Below are 25,249 nucleotides of genomic sequence, written 5' to 3' on the forward strand. Positions count from 1 at the left end.
AAATGCCTTTTCTTACCCAAAAGACAGGTCTGGTCAGGCAGAGGGTGGTGCCAGAAAAGGTCCCTGAACACCGGCAAAGTGGAGCGAGCTGTAGGGAGTGGCCTAGCACAACCCAGCCCTGAGGCCCACAGGCTCGCCGGCTGCCAGCTCACCATCTGGGATGCCTGAAAAGGCACCTGTCTGGGAATCAGGAGGTTTCTGTTTCTGTTCCAATTTTACTGCTGGCTACTGTTGTGACCTTGGAGCCAAGCGCATCAACCCTGGACATTTCTGTTTACCCATCAGCAGTAAGTCTGGGCCATGGCCGTGACAAAAATGCAAATCAAAACCAACAGAGCTGCTTCGACCACCGTCAATACTCAAAATCAATACACAGCTGCAAAGCCACCACTAGAACGCAATTACAGTTTGTCTTTGGAGAGGCCATGCACCCCTTATTCCAGCCTGACCCCTGTGAAGCCCCCTAGGTTCACTTCTAATGCCCTTTGTTCCCCCTTCGCTCCAGAACCCTGCACAGCTTCCAGATCAGAACACTCTCCTATGTTCCCCCAGTGACCAGCACTTACCCTGTGGACTTACATCACCCAACGATGCCAACTGCTCACATCCTCGCTTGTTCATCACACCTCCCAAGCAGCATCATACTTTAACCCAATGAGAACATCTTTAAGAACTGATTCTAGTCATAAAAATTAATGAAAGAAAAGAAAACCAGGGAAAACTTTTATTTGTCAGTGTCCTCTCAAACCACACTCCTCTTTCCCCAGGACTATTTATTACCTGAACAACAAACAAATGGAGTATGAGCAATGTGGTATTAAAGAATTAAGCAATCAAGCACCCTTCACTTCTAATTGTAGTCCGTATTGTTGAACCAGCTGTCAAGTTCCACACTGGCTAGTTACCTTGCACCCATTAGTGAAGTGGCTACTCTTGTGTGGGTAGGCCAGCTACAATTCCACTTTCATAAGAAATTTCTACCATTTCCTTCCATAGGTGGGAAATGAGAAGAGGAGTGGAGGCAATGATTGGACCTGGTAAGGAAGGGGCGCCTTGGCCCCTGAATGACGGATCTCTATCAAGTACAGTAAAAAGTAGCTAGAAATGTACCTGGTTAATTATTGCTTAATTACAATGCTCTCCCCTGAGTTGGTGTCAGTAAGGCCTTGAGGTATCCTTTGACTGTTTGCATCCTCCGTTCTGCTGGAACTAGAGCACCCGGGGATCCTTCCGCACTGAACGCTGCAGCTGGCTGCCCTTCAGTGCCAATGGCTGGGTGACACACTGCTGCACCTCATCGGGCACCTACTCAGCAGGTGTGGGAGGAAGTGACGGCATACCTGGGGATTTCCAGCCTCCCCTTCCTTTCCTGCTCTCTGAGAGAGAAGAACATTAAAGTTATAGGATGAGGCAGTGCCCTCGGCAGTCCTGGATCTGTCTCGTGCTTCAACAGTGTTTGGAGGGAACAGACCCAGGGACGCCCCTTCTTCCAGCCTCCGGCCACCCTCCTGTGTCTTATCCAGTCACCACCTCAGAACCACCTCCAGGACCAGCCAACACACTGGGTTTTTGTTTTGTTTTGTTTTGTTTTTGTACCTTAACTCCTTATTGCTGAACAACCATGAGCTCCCAAATTCACCAGAATTATTCTACCGAGGTGGAGGCTGCGGTCAACTGCCTGGCCAACCTGCATCTGCCGGCCTCCTGCATCTACCTCTCTCTGGGCTTCTATTTCAACCATCCGTGTGGCTCTTGATGGCGTGGGCCACGTCTTCGGAGAGTTGGCGGAGAAGCGCAAGGGCGCTGAGCATCTCCTAAAGTTGCAAAACCAGCGCCGTAGCTGCATTCTCTTCCAGAAAGCTGAAGCCTCCCAAGATGAATCGGTCAAAACTCAGGGCCATGTAAGCCGCCCTGGCTTTGGAGAGGAGCCTGAACCAGGCCATTTTGGAGCTACAGGCCCTGGGTTCTACCCTCATCTCTGCACACACCCTCATCTCTGTAGCTTCCTGGAGAACCACTTCCTGGATGAGGAGGTGAAACTCATAAAGAAGATGGGTGACACCTGACTCACCTCCGCAGGCTGGCCAGCCCCCAGGCTGAGCTGGGCAAGTATCTCTTTGAAAGGTTCACCCTCAAGCACGACTAGGAGCCTTTGGAGCCCAGAGGCCTTTGAGGGGCCCCTCTGCATCCCGTGTGGTTTCTGGCTTTTACCTGAGCCTCTTCCCAAAACTACTAACCATTCTTTTAACCACCCTGAAGCCCTCTCCCATGCATTGGACAAAATGAAACAATAAAGCTTTTTGCAGAAAAAAAAAAAGTTACAGGATGAGGGTTTTTAAAGGGCTATCAACTTCAAAAGCTCTTAGACATCAAATTTCCCTGGAAGAGGGGTATTCCTCGGGGATCAGTTTAATGCTAAATATCAATCATTTCCCAACTTACCTTTCCTAACCTCTCATATCAATAACTTTGCTTATCTCCTCTATGTTAAAGGGCACTCCAAGCATTGGAATAACATCTTTCTCTAACTTGAATGCTACTGTCACTTCTGATTCTAAAATGATTTTATTCAACAAAAATCAAGTCTGGGTTGACAATTCAAATCTCAAGAAAAACAAAGATTCTGGCACTTAGTATACACTGGTTGAGAATGAAGATGGCGATGAACATTTAAATAATGGCTATCATGAGTATCAAATACTGTATTTTGAGAGGATTTAAAACTACAGGTATTCTAAGTAACATTTGGCTACATGTATAGCATTTCTTCAAGTAATTCCTCCAAAATGAAGTCCTTATCACCTTGATTGTATAATCTTAAAATAATTGTTGACAATCACTCTAAGTAGTAATAAATATACATTTGTTTAAATTTACTATCAACTATCAGGATAAACTTGAAGATTATTTTATATTACTCAGCTACTTATATCTCAAATTAACACAAAAGACGTCAGATCATACTCAGATCATTGTATTAAATGGTTTTTCTTCCTAAATTATGATTAAAGTTATTTCTTTGTGTTTTGGATGTTCCTATATCACCAGGACTATTTTGCCCACACTTTCTGGAATGTTTCCTATTTTGAATTGATAAAATCATATGTGCAGCTCAAACACAAAGAAAAAAATTTCAAACTAGGTGTAAGCTACTAGTAAGACAATATAAAACAAACCAGCATTTAGCTTTATTAAATTCATTAAATGACAAAACATTGTTGAGTGAATTTCTGGTATTTTATGGAAAAGAGCCTTTTGTTAAAATAAAACAAAAGAAAAAAAATCTGAGAATTTGTCTTCTCAAATGTCTGGATGTATTGAGAATGTTTTATTCACAACTTTCTGTTTAAAACTAGAAGACATAAGTACACAGAAAATAGCATACTCCTTAATATTTTGCATAATATAAACATAACAAAAATACACTTTTAACATGTATATTTCATAGATGCCAGGTTATCAGTCAAACCATTCTTTTTTTTTTTTTTTTTTTAATGACATGCTTCTAAATAAAGAATCATGATTTCTATGCAGCTGGTATCTTGGGGGAACCAAAGATATATATGAAATATTGCTTATAGTCAAGCCTGGGCCCGTTATCCAGTTTCTGTAATTCTGAAATCCAAAAGACTCTGATCTTTTAACTGATCTGTTGGCAACACCTGGCCAAACATGAATTCATTTGGCAGCAAAACCTAACCTGCGCAGATTTGAGGCTGCTTATAGGCTTTATTTATGTCACTTGATGTGAATATGTATATATTCAGCTACAGATATATTAATGAGTTTGATGATGGAGTATTTTCTCAACTCCGTAGGGTGAGCTACTAAATGTAAACACATGCACTGAATTCTGAAATACATCTGGTCTCAAGGTTTGAGTAAGAAATGGCGGGCCTGGATTAAATTCAGTAAACCCACACAGTGCTTTTCTGAGGATCATTCAAGGTAAATGGGCCGTTGCCTACATTCTCATTACCTAAACCCATCATTTCCTGAACTCATTATCCTCTCTAACTGCATTCTCCTAATGACTTTGTCTTTTTTCTTAATAAGATAATCACCCCTATAGTCGCCCAGCCCAATCTTCCTAGTTCCCAGCAATTTCACCCTTACTCTCAACTCCTCATATCCCATCAGTTGTTGAAGATTCACAGGTTCCATATATCCCCAACCTGCTGCCCACCATCCACCCACATTTCAAACTGACCTGAACAATCTCAAGGCTGAATGACTGCAAGAGGCTCCAAAAATAATTGCCTACTTCCTTTCTACTCCCCTAACCTCTTCCCCACCAACTCCCACCAGATTCTGCTTCAAGATTAATCTCCTCCTCCTCCTCCATCTTGTCCAAATACTTTCCTTGATTCAAATACCACAATGGAAGAGATAAAGTATGGGACTGGCATCGAAAGACCAAAGAATGTACAGCCAGCCCACCTTTCTACTGCACCTCCTGCTCTGTTCTAACACAAACCTTTCACTCCAGTCAAAATAAGCATGACCTCAGTTTTTCCTCACTCCAAAAAGAGCTAAATTGTTCTCATCTCTTTTGCTCACGCCCTCCACCCCATGACCTGAAATCTGTAAAATTATTTGCATTACATCTATTTTAATCTCACTCATGCTTCCGACTCATCCCACGCTGGCAGCAAAGTTTTCTTTTGCCTTCCTGGCCCACCATGACCTCTCTTCTTAAATTCCCACAGCTCTCACACTCTGTACTATTCATTTGCTATGTACTTCCTTGTATTATCATAGTAATTTTTCATATATATGTATCTTGTCTTTTTAACCAGATTTTAAATTCCTTAAGAGCAGAGACCATGTCATAGTTTATGAATGAACAATGAATACCCTTCTGTAGCTTACAATAAAAAGGCAACATTGGCAAAGTCCACATGAAAAAAAACAAAGGAACATTAATGTTTCTTCATTCAAATGTATCAAATACTACTATGTTCTTGGCATTGTTTTAGTCACTGAGGATTAAATGATAAGCAATACAACATAATCCCTGCCCGCCACCCCCCCACCCCCCGAGGCTAATGGTATGGCTAGGGAACCATACATTATTTTATAAATAATTATATACACATATGTATGTGTTTTTGGAAAAACACTATGCAATATTAAGAGGTTCAGAATCATTATCAAATGCTATACCTGTCAACTCAATCTGAGTTGGTCTTTCCTCCATCCATGTTAAAAAAAAAAAATTTTTTTTAAAGGCAATTAATAGAGACACTCTGCTCATGTTAGAAAAAAATAAAAAAGGAAAGGGGGACAAATAGCAGACGCAGTTTGTTGGAGAAATATTTGTATCAATCTTAATATTCTAAGATTCATCCTTGGGTAAAGTTATTCAATTAGAAAGCATTACTTACACCTTGATCCCTTTGCCCTTTGTAGAATTTTCATGGACTACAAACTAGAACTGTTTTTATGCTCAAAAACCATATTCTAAATATTGTGAATGTCTGCATTAAGATACAACAGTATGAAGTCCATTTCTGCATTTCCCACTCCACCATTCAGTTCCTCCCATATAAAGCAAAGGAAAAAAAAAATTCTTTACCAAAATTTAGGGCAAGGAAATCCCAGAATTTAGTGCTAAGAAAACTTTCCCTGTGAAATTTGTAATTTTCATCATTTCTGATATTCAAAGCTATGTAATATATCACAGTTATCTTTTTTTTTTTGGTCCGGGCTCCAAGGAAGCTCAAAACCATTATGATAACAAAACTCATGAAATCAAAATATATTTGGTTTTCCTTCTTTTCTGTGGTCCTCATTTTCTATTACTATTGTATCAAGCATACGTGTAGTTGTAAGTCATTTCAATTCCTTTTTAGAATAAAAATTATTTCTTACCCAGCCAGCATGGCTCAGTGGTTGAGCATCACCCTATGAATGAGGAGGTCATGGTTCGATTCCTGGTCAGGGCACATGCCTGAGTTGCAGGCTTGATCCCCAGTGTGGGGCATGCTAGAGGCAGCTAATCAATGATTCTCTCTCATCATTGATGTTTCTATCTCTCCCTCACCCTTCCTCCTTTCTGAAATCAATAAAAATATATTTTTGAAGAATTATTTCTTGAATAAACTCAAAGAAATTAAATTCCCCTTTTGTAAAAAAGTCTTATCATCAGCACAATAATTTTGTATTTCTCTAGTCATGGATATCTGTAATGCATAATTCTCCAAAGGCTAGGATGCATTACTTGAACACAGGCTTTTTTCCTTTTTAACGGAATCTACCAAACGAATGTAAAAGAGAAGCATTGGAAAAATAAAACTGACATTCCAATGGAATCTAATTTTTATTAATCTTAATATAATACTCAACAAGATTCAATATTAAATCTAAAGACATTTTTCTAATATACATCAATTCTGATTTCACATATGTGTGGAGAAGCACAGGACTTGTTTGGAAAGTCTGTAAGTCGGACATCCCCCGAGGGGTCCCAGATTGGAGAGGGTGCAGGCTGGGCTGAGGGACACCCTCCCCCCGCAATGCATGAATTTCATGCACCAGGCCTCTAGTACTGAATAATAAATCTGATAGATAAAGCACCTGAATTAATCTGAAAAGTAATCATATTATTTTAAACTAGAGGCCCAGTGCATGATTGAATCATGCACGTGTAGGGTCCCCTACACGCTTTCTCTTTCGATCGCAGGGGAGCTGGGTGCCTGTCCGCTGGTGCGCCAGGCCTTTCAGAAGCCTCCAGCACGGCGAAGGCTTCTGAAAGGCCTGGTGCCTGAGCGGACAAGCACCCAGCTCCCAAGCTTTTGCTTTTGATTGCTGGTGCACCAGGCCTTTCAGAAGCCTCCAGCGTGGCGGAGGCTTCTGAAAGGCCTGTTGCCTGAGCAGACAGGCACCCAGCTCCCCCGCTTTTGATGGTCCACGGTGGGACGTGAGCTCGCTGCCCCAGAGGCCCCTTCTGTGCTGCAGCACAGCCATGGCGCAGACGCTGAGCTTGAGCCGCCACTGGCGACGCAAGCTCAGCATCCCACCGGCCCAATCGGCCACCCCGGCCACCCTGAGTCCCGCCCCCCGCGCCTCCTGGCCAATCGCGGGCATAGCGAAGATACGGTCAATTTGCATATTTGTCTATTATTAGGTAGGATGTTAGAATACATATACTTATATGTGAATAGGGGGTTAAGTTTTTCTTAAAGTTTTCTTTTCAAGGCCTGTGTGAAGTAATTGAGGAGGTAACTCAGCTGTGAATCCAGCAAGCAGAACCGATAAGCATGGTCAGACCAACCCACCAGGAGTCAAAGCATCATCTCATCAACAAAATCTCATCGCCTGACAATAGCTATTGTCTACTGACCCAGGCCTGCACACAGCTACATTCCTCACCCTAGCCCCTTCCCCTTTATAATCCTGTCCCCTACACCTTGCTAGAAGGCAAGATTTAATGCTTATAAGCACCCTGTCTTCTTAGACTAAGCATTGCTGTCATTATAATTCTCTTTTTTTTTCTGATAGTCTACAAAACCAGAACTCAAGCAGTAAACGCGCTTTGCGGACCCCAATATTCCAAAGCAGAAAGTTCACCGCCTCCCTCTATCTTCTGCAGCCAGCAAAACAAAAAAGGGGCGAGATGTGAGAAAGCATGGGACTTGGTTGGAAAATCTGTAAGGAGGATTCTCCAAAAGGCCGGGGGCGCCTCTTGGGGGACCTTGCTGAAGATGGCAGCCCCTGCCTTGACTTTTCCAAACAAGTCTGAGTCCCCGGGTGTTTTACTGGAATCTTTATATTTAGACTTCAAAACATCCTTACTTAAAGGACATTACAGATGTATGTGTCTTCTCAAGGATGCTTACCCTGCTGATAGTGTCTAATAGTTAATTTTAGTTCAAGCTGTTGTTACAATAAAAGCCTAAGGAGGCAGGTGAACCAGGCTGTTTGGTCCCTATAGCCAAGCAGCCCCTTAGCCCTCTTTTTCACAGAAACATATGTCAGAGTAATCCATTCATCCATTGCTCAGGGTCTGCTGGTCAGTCCTGGCACATATGGTCCTAAATTATTTTCAACATTTATGAAATTTAGGATTTGTGACCAGTCTGAAATCATAAAAGTTTAGTGCTAATATGCAGGAAAACTAACTCTCTTGTATTATCCCAATCATAAAGTGAAGGGGAAAGAGAGAAAATTTAAAATGCACTTAATCATTTCTGTCTCTGATAACATGTAATTTCCAATTTGCAAGAGTCACTATTTTTATTTGGTACAATTCCTCCTACAAATTACAGACCATGAGAGAGTTTCATGTTGTTCACTAAAATAGCCACAACATTGTAATATTTATGTCACATTAAAAGATAAAAGTTATAACCAATGAACTGGATTAAATTATGTTCTTACAGAACATTTGTTCTTCCTCATTTTTTAAATATAATTTTATTGATTGCAGAAAGGAAGGGAGAGGGAAAGAGAGAAAAAGAGAAATATCAATGATCAGAGAGAGTCGTTGATTGGCTGCCTCCTAATGAAGAGAGCGAATGCCTGCTTAAAATTGGCGATATTGTGTTGTCCTTTTGGAGTCTTTTAAGAAGAGACTTTCCATCATAAAATAAATAAGAAAAGACTCACAAGTTAATTACATGAAAGGGGTAGTGGCATTCTATTTAATATTTTTATTTGGCATTTCATAAGAGAATGACAAAAAAAACTGTTTAACTGATCTCAAAAAATGATTGTTTATTTTGTAAACCATTCCAATTTCTACTAACAAAAATGTCTGTGCTTGCAATTAACAATCCCCTCCTCTAAACATACATACCCCATCATCACTATCAACTAGCACAAGCTTATGTGAACAAATGGTTAAAGGTTTAAATATGGCTTTTAAAAAAATGAATTGTGTGTAAGTGCTAATGATTTGAGAACAAAGGAGAAAACATTTGTCACATTCCAAGCCAACAAGAACAACGAGTATGCTCGCATTAAATTTTGGATTCTTTTCCACAACGTTGCATGGCTGCCAGTTCCAGAGTACCCTGATGTACTTGGTGTACTTTCTTTGGTGCATGTGGACAAAAGTGGAAGCCAGGGGGATGACAACAGACAGAAGGAAGTTAAAGAGAGCATCCCAGAGGGCATAATGCTTGAACTTGGATGTGAAGGGAAAAGAGAAATTCACCAATTTAACAAGGAGAGGATGAACATGATGGGTATGGGACAGCACACATGCAAAGAAAGGCAAGAAGCATGCAAGGCTATTTCTGAGCAACTGGGGTCTCTCCTCTTGTCCTTTCCAAGGTCACTACTTCTACCTGTGTCCTAAGTCACAGACCAAAGAAACCTTCAGAGATGCTGTCTTTCTTCTATATCTTTGTCTACACTTCAATCTAGCTCCTTTCCCACAGGTTGGAGAATCAGCAAATAATTCTGCATAGTGTAGAATGTCAAGAGATCAGCTTTGAAGTCAAGCAGGAGTAGATCATAATAAGCTTTGAATATCAATCAAATGAGTTAAGACTTTATTCTGTAAGTGACAGGAGACATTTAGCCATGTAGAAAAATTACTTCAGTAGCAAAATCCAGAATGAATTATGAAGGAGAGAATTCTTAGAAGCATATGACTGTTTGTGAGTAAAGGAAGAAAGAATGGCCATAAAGGAAGATGAAGGGAGATAACAGGAGTAGACGAGTTTCAAGTTTATTAGAAAATTCAATCAGGAGTCCAGTTATCTACTTATCATCAAAATTTGCAAAAGGTTATCATCCCTTCTCTAATACCCCATATAATTTTATAGATTTTTTTAAACATATTTTATTGATTTTTTACAGAGAGGAAGGGAGAGAGATAGAGAGTTAGAAACATCGATGAGAGAGAAACATCAATCAGTTGCCTCCCGCACACCCCCGACTGGGGATGTGCCCACAACCAAGGTACATGACCTTGACCAGAATCGAAGCTGGGACCTTTCAGTCCGAAGGCTGACGCTCTATCCACTGAGCCAAACAGGTTTCGGCTTTTATAGATTTTTAGTAAGAAAAAAATAGAAGGAAACTGCCATATTGTTGCCTAGCCGGTGTGGCTCTGATGGCTGAGTGTCAACCTATGAACCAGGAGGTCACAGTTCAATTCCCAATCAGGGCACATGCATGGGTTGTGGGCTCAATCCCCCGTAGGGTGCATGCAAGAGGCAACTGATAGATGATTCTTCTCATCGTTGATGTTTCTTTCTCCCTCTCCCTTCCTCTCTGAAATCAATAAAAATATATTTTTAAAAGAAATTGCCATACTTCCAAATACAAGTGATAAAGCTGACTGTATAATACAATCTTCCCTATAGTAAGCAAAAATAAATAAAAAAGATACACCTTTACACTATTTTAAAATAATCTGTACTCAATATACCACTTGAAATCTAGAGTGAATTATTTATACCAACAGGAGAATTATAAAGTAAGTTATGACTAAAATGTGATTTTTGTATAGGAGGTAAGACTTTGCAATGGGATAACTTAACAAAATGTAGCAATTACAAAACCAAATGATCTGCCCTTATTAGTAATACCATAACCTTCACAATATGATTCTCAATTAATCCTTAATATAGGCAGAAAGCTTTGGTCTAAGTTCACCTTAACTTTCTACACTGAGCAAATTTCCTGAATGGGTTACAAACATATCCAGTCATTGCTTGTAATGGATATCTATTGTTTGTCTGCCCAGCACCCTCCACCCATTTTTGCTGACCCATCGCCTCCTCCCCCGCCCCCCATTTTTAACCTCATCTATCCATATGATTACTACTCAGGATACCATGCTTGTTCAATGTTTGGTGGATGGCCCAACACCCAGTTCCTAGATATCCTCTGTATCAATGACCTCTCTCTCCACTCTAGCACCCACTCTCTAAAGATTCCCTAGTTGGAAATCCCCACAACGAATAGCTGTAATTCGGTTAGAACATGAAATTTAACCACACCCATCAGTTCTTTCCCTTTTCCTACTTTCATCTTACCTGTTCAATTTCATCCAAATCTTCAGGCTCTTGCCCACTCCTCCCAGACCATCATCTTTTCCACCTCTTTCCCATATCCAGCCAGAACCCCTATCAATCAAATCAATAACTCTTTTATTAGAACCCTCCATTTATGTTCCATCCTTTGTTTCCAATACCACAAGCCAGAACAGTCCCCACCCAGATGAATCACTCTCAACTTCTGTTCCAGGTGACAGAGCTCTCATAGAGAACACTGCTCAACACTTCAGACTGGTGTCATTCAACCCTTTCCATCTCTATCTTTAGCTCTTCCTTCTTCATAGTGAAGTAGAAATCACCAGATGACAGCACATTCACCCTCTCTACTCCTCCACTTCAAACATACCCATTAGAGTACCAGCTTTCACTTCATTTATGACTATTTCTGAGGAACAGGAATCTCTCTTCCTGGCCTCTTAAGGCCACTATTTCTAGCTGTGTCTTAAGTCACAAGCCAAAGAAACCTTCAGAGATGCTATCTTCCTTCTATATCCTCACCTGCACTTCAGTCTAGCTCCATCCCCTACAACAACAAGCAGATCCATCAATCTCACTCCTCAAATAAAATCACTAACAACAACAATGAAAAAATCTACCATTGGTCCTTCCATTTTTTTAAAATATACTTTTATTGATTTCAGAGAGGAAGGGAGAGGGAGAGAAAGATAGAAACATCTATGAGAGACAATCATTGATTGGCTACCTCCTGCATGCCCCCCACTGGGGATTGGCCTGCAACCAGGGCATATGCCCTTGACCAGAATCGAACCTGGGACCCTTCAGTTCACAGGCTGACACTCTATCCACTGAGCCAAACTGGTTAGGACAGTCCTTCCATTTTTAGCTACTTCCCATTTCTTTCTTTCATTTCCTCATCAAACTCCTTAAAACTGTGTACATATATAATAAATAGACAATATGTATATTTTATATATTTATGTAATAGAACAATATGGCAATAGTTTGAGGAGAAAGCAGTGATTGAAAGGAAGATAATATGTAATATTACGTGTGAATATATATGTATGTACATAGTTTGTTCATTCATTATTTAAATCATTGCCATCTGTTTCTAACCAAACTGCTAGACTGAAAACACCCACAATAAGTCACCTATGATCTTATAAGTGCTAAATTCAAAGCTCTATTACCAAGTTCTCTTCCGAAGTGACCAAGCAGCATTTTAAAACTTTACTGCCCATAGCACCTACCACCCCTTTATGGTACATGTTAGAAATTTACTTGCTTAGTGACTTTCTCCTGTAGGATGTACATTTTTATGTGGGCAGATATCTTACCTTTTTGATTCATTATCTGGAATAGTGCCTGGCATGTAATAAGTGATCAATGAATATTTGTGGGATAAATATCGCCCACCCTCTGGCCAAAATGAATTAGGCCAGAGGTGGAAACAATACCCAAACTGGTCAACGTGAGCTGCTTCCCTGAATGTTTAAACTTGGGATCAAGAGAGTCAAGCCAGTCTTTCTGTGTGGATGTAAAATGATCGTCAGTGTGAATGGAGAGAATAAAGCGGACTGATAGAGGAGTCAAGACAAAGAACACCCTGACAGAATTCAAGCCCCTGGTTCCATTTATCCCAATTATCAAAGTAAATCCTATCCCTCGTCTCTGTGAAACATCCCAAAATCCTTACAGTAAATTATCTTTTTATCTTGAACTAATTTAGTCTCTTTTTCTGTTGCTTAGTACCAAGAGATTTCTTACTAATATACTGTTCTGTAGTTGAATAAGCTCAAAATAAGCATCCTAAAACCAATTTTTATTTATTTACAACATCATACTTAAGTACTGTTTATGGGGAAAAGGGTTATTTTCATCTATTCCTAAACAAGATTACACAAACATTCATTTATTTTTTTCTCTAAAGCCATTTTTTAAAATGAAGTCTGGTACTTCATGATAATTTCCCTCAGGCCATAGCAAACAAAATAAACCATTAAACAGAGAGTACTTGAAGAACCTAGCTACAACAGTGTATACCAAATTACTGGTAAGGCTAGGGGGCAATCTGAAATGCATCTTAAAATTTGCATTTAGAAATAACAAAGCTCTATTTTGGAGAATAGAAAATGAATAATTACAGCATTATAGCTCATGGGTACTTACCAAACAAACGCTGGTGGAACAGAAATTTGCCAGCTATTAGTCCTATGAGAATGGCGAGTAGCCATAGTAGCACCTTCAGGAGCCTCCAGCTAACTCCTCTGGGGTATTTATTTGTTACAAATGAAAAACAGTTTCCAACAACAATAACATTGGCTTCTGTTTGGCTATGAGAAACTGGGTCCTCCGCAAATATTAAGAAGTTGAAGAAGATCACCAAGTAAGCCACAATCAGGCGAGACCAGGGGTGCTGGAAATAATAACGGAAGTCTTTACCCATCCTTCAAAACGTGAATTCCGTTGTTTACCTAGATAAGAAAAGATACATAGAGTTAGAGCAGAAAAACAAAGTCTCTCTTGCTGTTATATGTTCAAATTTATAATGGCTCCATAAAGAGTTCTTCAGAAAAGATGATACCTGTTCCTACTTACAGCACCAAGACAAGTCAGAGATTGAGGCAAGTAAATATTGTGCCTTCCCTGTCATCTAATAATGCCTATGGCCATAGGTGGATTTAGGAAAGAAGAATAAAAGAATAGTAGGAGAGGAAGGGATAAGAGAGGACAGAACACTGTTTAAAATTAGGATAATGACTGAGATGACATGTGGCAGTCACCTCAGGAGGAATCACAGAGCAAAATAACACAATGCAATACGTTTCCTCTCTTAGATTATTTTTGTTACTGTTATAATCCAGACTTGCTTAAAAATTAAAGCAATGTAGAAGTTAACTGAGCACGTAGTCTTCTACCCTAATCCCTCTCTCCAAAGTGAAGACCCCCGATAATTTGGTGGGTATACTTTCAGATCTTTTTTTAAACATTGACTAATATACATATGTGTATAGACTTTTATAAACAGTGTTCACAGCCTAGTTGTCAATTTCAACACAGTAAGTTTTGGGAAATAGCTGAGTCTATGCTAGAATAGTTGCACTCAGGAGGGATTGGACAACTCCTAGTGTAGGAAGAAAGTGAGGAGAAAAGAAGATTTCACAGAGGAGTACATACCCAAGTTCAAGATTGGAAAGTTAGCATAATTTCTTTCCCCAAGTGATGAAGGCAAGGATGCTCAATCTAGGCATATGCAAAGGTGTAGAGGCCATGCAAAACAGCTAACATGCCTACAGTGGTGGCCCTCACCTGGATGTGCATTGGAAGTGGAGAAGCTTTCTTAAAATTCTGATGTCCAGCCCACCCAGTGTGGTTCAGTGGTTGAGCATCAACACATGAACCGGAGGTCATGGTTCAATTCCTGGTCAGGGCACATGCCCAGGTTGTGGGCACAATCCCTAGTAGGGGGCATGCAAGAGGCAGTTGATGGATGATTCTCTCTCATCATTGATGTTTCTATCTCTCACTCTCCCTTCCTCTCTCTCTAAAATCAATCTAAAAAAAAATATCTAAAATTCTGATTTCCAGACCCTACCTTAGCTCCTCTCTCTTTCCTTTTTGGGAGCCAACCTGCACCAAAAAAAAACAACAAAAAAAAAACCCACATATTAAGCCTTCCTAGATCCACTAGGACTGTGGCTGGTTGATTCTGCCTAATTCTGGGTTCTGGGGTTGTTTTGGTAAGCCTATCTGGTACTCAGACTAAGCTATATTTCCCTTTTTCCCCAATAATAAAGCTGATTAAATCCAGAACAAAAGCAATAATAATAAAGGCAAGATTGCACCACAATCTGCCAATTCTTTTTTCTTCCTTCTCAATGTATCTAGAACTGAGAGAGAAAAGAGGGACTCTTATAAAACCTACAGCATGTGACATCCAGCCTCCGTGTTGAATGTCTGCATGCATTGTTATTTCATTTTCCTCCGAACAACCCTCTGAAATAGGCATGACTTCGTTTACAGGCAGGGAACTGAAGCTCACACAGATTATGTAACTTCCAGAAGTCATCCAGCAGGAGTGCTCTGATTTGAGCCTCTGGAGTCTGACCCCAAGTCCTGGTCTCCAGCCCCTGCTGGCAGCCAGATCAGCCCCAGGCAGTTTTCCCAGCCTAGGGCCCAGCCTCAGGGATGTCATCCCCTGAATGCCTTCTGGAGATACATTCTTCTCTAGAGATAATTCTATTAACTCTGTCATATAATACATTCTTCTCTAGCACAGGGGAAAATTATATATGTATATGGCTAAAAGTACAAAGATCAAGCTAGTGCCTAAAGTAACTCTAAGTCCATGGTCAGCAAACTGCGGCTGGCGAGCTAGATGCGGCTCTTTGGCCCCTTGAGTGTGGCTCTTCCACAAAATACCACGGCCTGGGCGAGTCTATTTTGAAGAAGTGGCCTTAGAAGTTCAAGTTTAAAAAATTTGGCTCTCAAAAGAAACTTCAATCGTTGTACTGTTGATATTTGGCTCTGTTGACTAATGAGTTTGCCGACCACTGCTCTAAGTCAATGGAAGACCTAAGAATAGGTTCCAAGGCTCCCAAATCCAATATTCTAGGCCAATGGTCGGCAAACTCATTAGTCAACAGAGCCAATATCAACAGTACAATGATTGAAATTTCTTTTGAGAGCCAAATTTTTTAAACTTAAACTATATAGGTAGGTACATTGTTATTAACTTAATTAGGGTACTCCGAAGCTGGCCTTTGCTAAAAACTCAAGGGGCCAAAGAGCCACATGTGGCTCTCGAGCTGCAGTTTGCCAACCACTGTTCTAGGCTGATGAGTCAATTAAACCCACAATTTCAGTTAATGAAGACTTAAGTATTTTAGAAAAGCAACGTAAACACAAAAGGAATGGCCATAAAATTCAGCAAAACAAACAGTCACTGTGCCTTGGCTTCATCAAACTGGTAAGCCATTTCAAGACCTTGCAATGTGTGTGTCTTCTTTGAAATATCTGTCCCCAAGGGCTGCAGCTCAGACACTTAGGAATGGTGACAATCGAAAGTTTCTTTGTTTTTGTTTTTTTTTTTAATGTAAAGTTCATCACCCACTACAGCAGCAGAGACCTGCATGGTTCTCACACTGAAAAGAGCAGAGAAGGCAACAAAGAACAAAAATGATCACTAGGTCACGTGTTTTCATGACATTCAATAGGTAAGGATGACAAATGGGTCAACGTCAACCCGCTCGCATGCAACATCTCTGGAAATGTCCAGAGACCACCATTACAAAGAATACACTGAAATCATCTCAAAGCCAACGAGTCTTGAAGCAGAAGTGATGTCGACCTGCCATCAGAACTGGATAAGGGTATCATTTAAGAGGTTTCTCTGTGGCTTCTCTAACCAATGAGAAATTCTGTTGTAGTTGCACCAACCCCTTCCCGCTCCCTCTACCTACACACAATCAAGGCAGCAGCAGAATTTAGAATACTGAATACATGTGACCTTGATTCTTTTTAAATAATACATATACTTATTTTGCAGTTGCTTTTAACTTCAGAATCTTGTTTTGTGGGCTATATTGTAATGTCTATATGTCCAAGTTGAATTAGAACATTTAAAAAATTGTTGGAGATAGCTATTCTTCTCCAGTAATCATATTGTTTCAAGAGACAGAACTATAGAATTAAGCAACAGACCTGCACTAAAAAGAGATTTTAATTCCTACCAGGATGCTATGAATGCTACTATCATGCCCATGTTACAGGTAAGAAAACAGACTCAGATACCCATGAAATGGAAGAGCCAGCATATGAATCCAAATCCATTCCTAGCCCTTGTTTTTTCTAATATACCTCGAAGCTGGGAGTGCTTCTCCCAATAAAATATTTCCCATCATATTTACAGCTTATTCTTAATTTCCACTAACAGATTTAGTGACTTAAATACTAGCCAAATGAACAGGGCTCTGTTATTGATCTTTCAGTCTTTTTATTTTATGCTAAGAATGGCTGATATTTATTCGTGCCTCATTCTCCAAAGCTGAAGTGATGTCTTCTACAGGGTCCCCAGTTACAAAATCTGCCTAACTTGAATAAAACCTCTCTGATCCCCACTTCCTGATTTTATACACAAGGTCGCCACAAGTTTTCCTCATCACCTCAGCCCTGTTTTCTAGTTCCTCGGGCATCTGATATCCAGAGCACCAAAACTCTTTTCTCTTCTACAGCTCACATAAAGCATCTTTATGATCAACAAGATCACCTGGTGACTCTAACATTAATAATCTAGGATTAAGGCTGTTCAAATATACTATGCTACACAGTGCAGCGCAGCCAGCAAACCCTTTACATTTGTTTAAATCCAATTCCGGACCCATGGATGAGCTTTTATCTTAGTTATGTTTGCTTTGATCTTGGGCTCTTATCATATCACAGTGAAGTGACTTGTTTATGTGTTTGTTGCCCTTCATGGATCATAAAGTCCTCAGGGAGGGGGCTGTTTACTGCCAAGACACAGCTCAGTGCCAAACTCATAGTGGACTATCAAGAAACACCTGCTGGAGGAGCTGAGTGGTACCCTCCACAGGAGAAGCCGCCTCATGGTTCAGGAGAGATGAGAAGGCAGAGCAACCTGCCATTGGCTGACATTATGGAAAGAGAAGAGCAGAGGAGCCCAAAGACTGCAACAATGCCTCGTCCAGTAACAGCAGTGATGTGTCCCCACCCAACACCATGTCATTTTAACACCAGGCTCTGCATTATTATCACTATTACTAAGCCTGACCTTTAGTGAGTACTTACCACTATGCCGATGAGCTTTACAAACATCTCATTTAAATTCCATAGCAGCCCACTGAAGAAAATACTCTTATTTTACAAATGTTAAGACCAGAACTTCAGAGTTCAGTAACTTGTACCAAATAACAAAAGGAATCTCTGCCAGAGTCGGAATTCAAATCCATGCCACCTGGCTTCGACACTATGCTATGCCTTCTCCATACCAAAAATAAACTCCAAAATTTTGCCCTTTACATGTAAAGTGCCTGGTAATAAAACCGTCTGATAAAAAGATTCACAGTACTTCTAGGATAAATGAGCCTACTATTACTATTCAAAATGACTGTGGTAGCACGATCAGAAAGAACAGGAACCATATGACTGCCTACAGAATGGCTCAGATTTTTGTTCTTCTTTGAGCATCTGGGTAAGTAGTTGAGCTGATCTGATTGTCCTTTGGTCATGCATCACTGATGTTCACTCTGTGATTTTCCAAGGATGCTTATAGAAAACACTGCATCTCTCAGATCTCCACCATTTAATTCCCTTTTGTAAGTAATGACATCATGAGGTACAGGACACTATCAATTCTCGGTAGCCTCTGTTTTCTCACATTATAACAGTGATGAAGATATTGGTAACTACAGGCTCAAACTTTAATATACTGTCTGATAACCCACAGGCCTTCAGTCACAGGTTCCAAGTTTGGCAGTTCTAATATTTATATTTGATCTTAGAAATGCCACACATTTTACTGCAAGCCAGTAGTTCACCTGGTATTAAAGGCTAAGAATGGAGATGAATTCAAAGAAAAATGGGAAAGCAGTGGGATATTCAGGCTGGGAAGATACTTTGAGCAAAGGCATAGGAGAGAGAGTCTGGCACAGGTATAGAGATGTATCAGTAGTTCTGTGTGGCTGGAATACAGAGTGCTTGGGGGTATCTTGTGAGAGTTAATGAAAATTTGGGGCCACCTGAAGGAAGATTGTACAAAAGTGTTGTTTTGCAATTTACTCAATAGAGAATAGGGAATCAAAGGTTTCAGAGCAAAAAAGTGATATGCTTGATTAGAGCACGGTTTGGGGAAGATTTCTCTGTCAACATGGAAATGATCAATTGGTATGAGGCCTGATGAAAGTGGGGAGGTAATTTAGAGGTAACTCCAACAGTTAGAAGATGATCAGGTACCAGACCAACGCAACATCAATGTCCTGACAATTATTGTAATAATTTGTTCCAATGAACCAAAGTACCAGGCCTTCCTTCCTTATTAGGGTCTTTATAAACAAATGAAGGACTTCAGAAGTGTGAATGTCATGTTTACAACAGAGACCCTGGCTCATGAATAGGTTTTACACAATGACAGGTATGATCTAGATGGAGTGTATCACTTATATTAAAAAATATTTAAGGATGTGTATGGGAAAGTCCCTGATGAACTAATCAAATGTACAATAGAAGAGACACATTATCATTAGTCAAGTAAACCACACCCAAAGCACAGCTCTGCTAGTGTAGGTCTCAGCCATCTGGTAACACCCAACCAGGTAACAGGAAGAGAGCATTGTCACTGTAGAGCTCCACTATAGGATAAAATAAAAATCTCTTCAAATTTCTTGAAGCTTCTTGGTATGTATATCTGAAATTTCACCTGTAACCCCTATTAGCTCATATTAAAGGGCTATATGTACTCTGTGTCTGTACTCTGCCAAAAGTGTGAACATTATTTCAGCACCTTGAATCCAATTTCTTTAAAAAATAATTTTTAAAAAGACCTCCTGTACTAAGCCCTGGCCAGTTTGTTCCATGGTTAGAGCGTCAGCCTGCGGACCGAAAGATCTGGGGTTTGATTCCTGGTCAAGGGCATGTACCTCAGTTGTACGTTCCCAGCCCTTGAAGGAGAGAGCATGGGAGGCAACCAATTGATGTGTCTCTCTCACATCAATGTTTCTCTCTCTCTCTCCCCACCTCCCTCCCTTCCACTCTCTCTAGAAATCAATGGAAAAAATATCCTCAGGTAAGAATTTAAAAAAGAAAAGAAAAAGACCTCCTGTACTTTACTTTTACTTTTTAAGGTATGCATTTTGTGACACACACAGCTGTGTTTCAAACAGTCCTTAGTTATATCAGTACAAGAAAACATTAAAGGCTATTTTCTTCAATTACCTAGTTGTAGTATTCTACTAATGTAGGTAAAGTTCATTGCAGTTAACAGAAGAACATTTTTTTACAATCATTTCATTTAATCCGTGATATATAATCATTTTTAAAATTGTATGTCAAAAGGAAAAATGGAGTTTTAAATTATTTATTATTATTTCCTTAAAAGGTAAATGTAGCCTACATCGATAGCAGATTTTACCTCTTAGTGTTTTCAATGGCAAAATCACACCATTAGAATGTCATTAGAATGATTCAAAGGAATTAGGAGCATCTGCTTTGCAGAAGGCAGCCTAATGTGGTGGGAAGAATATGGCCCAGCTCTGCCTGACTCGGCTACTCCCTAATAAATCCTTGGGCAAATCCCTAACCTCTCTGAAATTCCATTTCATCAGTAAAATCCTAACAAAAGTACTTTCTCCATGGGGTTGTAGTGAAGACTAAAGGAGGATTCATTTATAAAGTGGTCACTTCCAGGTACTTCCTACCCTGAAGACCATTGTTAACATACAAGTGACTCCTGGTCATTTCCATTAAAAATGAGCATGACAGTAACATCAACTATCTATTCCATTTATTGAGTGGTTATATATGCTATTCTCAGTATTAAAGGATATTTAACACAACAACTCTACAAAGAATGAATATTATCCTAATTTTACAAATATTGAAACTAAGGCTCAAAAATCATATAGAGGAAGTGGTGAAGTCCAGATTTGCTAATTCATAATAACATGCATCATTCGTTTGCTCAATATTTAGAATGTCTACTTGTGACAGGTACTGGCCTGTGCATGAGGATTACTAACAGACAAGGCCCTGTTGCCTTGCCTGTTATCGTCTCATGTGGGACGTTAAACAGAGAAAAATGAAATACTATGTTATTTTGTAAAGTTATAAGTTGGTGGAGAAAATTAAGCAGGAGGAAGTTAACAGGGAGCATCAGGAGTAAGGAAAGTTGAAGAAGGCCTTATTATAAGGTGACTTTTGAACATGGATGTGAAAGAAGGGTGGGAGGCAGGGAGATATCTGGGGAAAGAGTAATCTGGACAGAGGGGACAAAAATTGCCAAGGCCTGTGCTGTGTGCATGACTAGTGCACGTAAGGAGCAGCCGGGGTTGGTGTGACCGGCTAGGCCAGTGGTCGGCAAACTCATTAGTCAACAGAGCCAAATATCAACAGTACAACGATTGAAATTTCTTTTGAGAGCCAAATTTTTTAAACTTAAACTTCTTCTAACGCCACTTCTTCAAAATAGACTCGCCCAGGCCGTGGTATTTTGTGGAAGAGCCACACTCAAGGGGCCAAAGAGCCGCATGTGGCTCGCGAGCCGCAGTTTGCCGACCACTGGGCTAGGCTGTGAGTGCCTGGGAGTATGAAAGGAGATAGGTCTGGGAGGGAGCATAGGATTGTGATCCTGCCTGGAGGCCCCACTGTGCACCTGGGCTCCCCTGCTGTGTGAAAGGGGAAGCAGGAGAGTGACGCAATCTGACTGAACATGTCAGAAGAGCCACTCTGCCTGATGGTTGGAAATGCATCATCTCTGGGCACATTGGAAAGGATGGGCTGACAAGATGTACTGTTGGACTGGACGGACTGATGGGCTGGACGTGGACGTGGTCTGACAAAACCCAGAATGGAATTGCCATTTCCTGAAATGGGGAATGCATTTCCTGAGATGAACACCTTTTGAAGCAGATACAGACAACATAATACTAATTAACATGTGTAAGTACTTTTATGTGTTGGGCTCTTTGCAAGCACTTTTTGTGCATTGTCCCAATTAGCTCTTATGCCAAACCTTTGGATTTACCAGGGAAGAAATGGAGATTCAGAAAGGTGATAACCTGCCCAAGGTCACACAGCTACCAACTGGCAGAAATACATCTATATGACCCAAGGTCAATACTCTTAATACTCTTAGTATCCCTACACTGAGAAGTATAGAATACAAAATAAAGGACCATTGGGAAGGAAGTAGTATTAGGTGATGGCTGGCATCTCTTAGGCACTCAATAAATATTTGCTAATGGATGAATAAATGAAAAATTAAATGTATGGATGGTGGTATAACAGACCAAGTTTGATGAGGGAAAAAAAAACACTAAAGACTCCATTCCAGAGAGAATAGACTCTGGAAATATGGATATTCAAGTCTTTAAAAAGAGAAATGCCAGGAAACCAAACATATATTTGCCTGGACCAGCCCTAGGATAAGGAGAGGCCTTAAACTAGTACCTTGAATTGTTGGATGAAAAGGCAGACATGAGGAGATGACACATAACATTTTACATACTGCAAGTGATTAATGCAGGTTATATCAATAATAACAGAAGTAAACTCAGAATTCCTTACATTTAGTCCAACACAAGAGACCACACAGCCTTTTAAATAAAAAGCAACCTTTTAAGTCAATCAATGAAACCACGGTAAGTGGCTTAGATACCAGAATGGTGTTTGTGGTCCCCTGATTTGCAAGATCATATCCATAAATCACTTCCTAGACTTTCTCTTCACATTTTTTCAACCTTTCCGTGATTTTGTTCCCTCGTTCTTACCCTGCAGTCCTTGGGATAACAAAACACTGAACCAATGCAAGTTTTTAAAACAGAGAACCTGCAAGCAAGGTAGACCTGGGGTTCTCTTCTAACAAAGGCATTGCCAACTTTTCATTAAACTGGCAAAAAAGTTATGAGCCGTTTCACGTTATTAAGTTGAAAAATAATCAGCAATGAATTCTTTTAAAATGTTTAGACCTCCTTTTCAGCAACATCTGTTTATGGTAACGAATCTAAATACAACACCAAAGAAAGTAAGAGTTAATAAAATAAAATTCATTCGTATCTAAAACTTTTTTTTAATGACTGGCAATTTAAAGAAGCAATTTAAATAAAACAAATACTGGTTTATGATCACAAAGATCAGATGGAGATGGGATGGGGGTAGGAGTAAATACCTACATCAAAATGTCAAATCCCATAATTTGAGTTAGAAAGTTCATGACAAAAACTCAGTCTTTACAGTAACAACAAACAATGGCTTTTACAAGGATTCTACTATTCTTTATATTCCATAAATTGGAAGAACTTGTTTTCTGAAAACAAAACTCTGAAATCTTTCTAGAAGTTCTTCCATGAACTCCAAACAATATGTCTTTTATAATTACATTTACTCAACATACTTTTCCTCAAAAAATTCTTCTGGTTCATGAGACTTATATCCACACATAAATACTAAAATAAGTATGTGGTGTTTACTATACCGTCACACACACACACACACACACACACACACACACACACACTCAGTTTAGAATGAATAATGGCAGCCAGAGTGTTACCACAATGGGTCAAACTCTTGTGGTCCTGTGGTATTTTTGAAAATGGGAATCCACAAATACCTTTATTTAGTTATGATCACGTTAATAAACACCCAAACATTCAAGTGCTGTTGCTGTTGTTTTTCATGACAACACCCATAACTGCAACCTGTTAATTTAACCAGTGATGATAGATAGCTAGATAGACAGACAGATAGGCAGACAATCTGGATAGGGCTTCTACTCAATTCCTATCCTGGGAACTAGTGAAGCGAGGAAAGTTCAAGGTCTGTCCAGACGTCCCTTACCCCCTTGGAGCAGGAGTTTGAGGGTTACCCACCCACAGCCTGCCGCCCAGGAGTCTCCTCTGCCGTGTCCCCGCAGGGCTGGCGTTGGCCCCCTCCCAGACTTGACCCTGCCTCCTGGCCGGCCATCCGGGCAAGGGCGGAGAGGCGCCGGGGAATTCGGGGCCGGGCTCCCGGCGGCTTCCGCATTCGCGGCCGGGACCGGGAGGCAGGGGCAGCGGGCAGCGGGCAGGGAGGCTCCGCTGCGGCTGGACCGCGGGCGGGGGGCGCGCCCAGCGCGGGGCCGCGTACTCACCGAAGGGGCCGCGCGGGCTCGGGACGCCTGCACGCCGGAGACCGGATGGGGCACAGCCGCGCCCGCGGCCTCGCTAGGAAGCGCGGCGAGACGGACCGGCGGTGTCTCCGCCGCCGCTGCTGTCACCGAGCTATAAATACCGGCTCGGCCCACACCCGCCGCCGCCTACGCCGGGCGCCCTCCGCAAAGTCCGCGGGCCGCGGGCCGGGCAGCGGGAGCGCAAGGGCGACGGCGCCCGGCAGGTGACCGCGGTGGCTCCAGCTGTGCGGCAGCCTCCGCAGCTGGCGGCATCGCTTCCCGCCGCCCCCGCCCCCTCTGCTCCCCTCCCTCCTGCGCCGCGGGCCGACTCCAGCCCGCGGGCCGTGCGCGCCTTGGCCAACCTGCCTGGGCCTGGCCCGGTGCTGCAGAGCCAGCAGATGCGGGCTGGCGGGGGACGCTTTAGGACTGGGAGGGGGCGGGGGAGAGGAGGACCGGCCGGCTTCAGCCTTGTGTGTCAGCAGCTGTCCAGTCTTCCTGGGGGAATGGACAGACTTCTTAAACCCACCATCCTGCAGGGAACCAAGGAGGTTCCCAGGTGGGAAATCCTCAGAGAGCTGAAAACTTTCTAATGCAGCCTCAGGTCACAACGCATCCTTTCTGCTTTATTGTGTTGGTGGTGTGGAGGGGTGGGTATGGGGAAGACAGAGCCTGTGAGGAGTAGAAGTCTTAGACTTTTCAGCCTGTCTGGTCTGTCACACATATGCAAATATAGCCATACATATTTATAGCACACACATTAATACACACTCAGAAATAAACAAATATATATGCATGTCTACATATGTATATACACACGCACACACGCACACACACACGCATGCAATTGTTAATGTTTCTGCAGCCTGAAATTCTCAGGAGCCTGTCACTCTGTAGGGCTCAAATGATTCACCTGCAGCTTGAGGAAGGAAGACCCTTGGACCACGTTTGGCCAATTCCTTTCTTCTTGAGTAACCTTTTCCATTTAGACATCTGTGGCTTTTGTTTCCTTCTACCCTTAATAACAATTGCTACCTCAGTTTACCAGTTGCTTATCATGTACTAAAAAGCTGCTATCCAACATACTGATATTCCATGCTAATGGAAGTGATCACTGATTTGTAGATCTCAAATGGGAAATGGAATAATTCATATATGCCTACAATAGCTATGTTAGGAGGAAACCAGCTCTTCTTCTGGACTGGCATGATTCAGAAGTGGCCTTGGTAGCAAGAGAGAGAGAGAGCTTAGATGTCGGCAGATCTTACAATGGGTGAGAGAGAGCCATTGCTAAGTCCTGTGAGGTAGTTAATTAACACAGGGGTGATTGGGAGTTCACCGCCATACGTCTCCCAAGTTTGACATCTTTTCTAGCCTTTAAGAATGACTGCATTTT

At 41.3% G+C, this 25,249-nt stretch overlaps 1 protein-coding gene across 3 annotated transcripts in view; it reads right to left on the reverse strand.

Moving 5' to 3' along the window:
- The window catches only part of TMEM117 (transmembrane protein 117), a 448,876-nt gene extending 424,744 nt beyond the window's left edge, over positions 1 to 24,132 (reverse strand). For 2 of the 3 annotated variants that reach the window (XM_054719144.1, XM_054719143.1), the window contains exons 1-2: positions 23,839 to 24,132; positions 13,146 to 13,450 (exon numbers count right to left, since the gene is read on the reverse strand). In XM_054719144.1, coding sequence (XP_054575119.1) covers positions 13,146 to 13,422 — 277 coding nt within the window. In that variant the 5' untranslated portion in view covers positions 13,423 to 13,450; positions 23,839 to 24,132. Of the gene's footprint in view, positions 1 to 13,145; positions 13,451 to 23,838 lie in introns of those variants that run through there. The other variant, XM_008140577.3, reaches the window with a different exon arrangement.
- Positions 24,133 to 25,249: the final 1,117 nt, after the last annotated feature.

This window comes from Eptesicus fuscus, chromosome 7, assembly GCF_027574615.1.
Source record: "Eptesicus fuscus isolate TK198812 chromosome 7, DD_ASM_mEF_20220401, whole genome shotgun sequence".
Classification (NCBI taxonomy): Eukaryota; Metazoa; Chordata; class Mammalia; order Chiroptera; family Vespertilionidae; genus Eptesicus; species Eptesicus fuscus.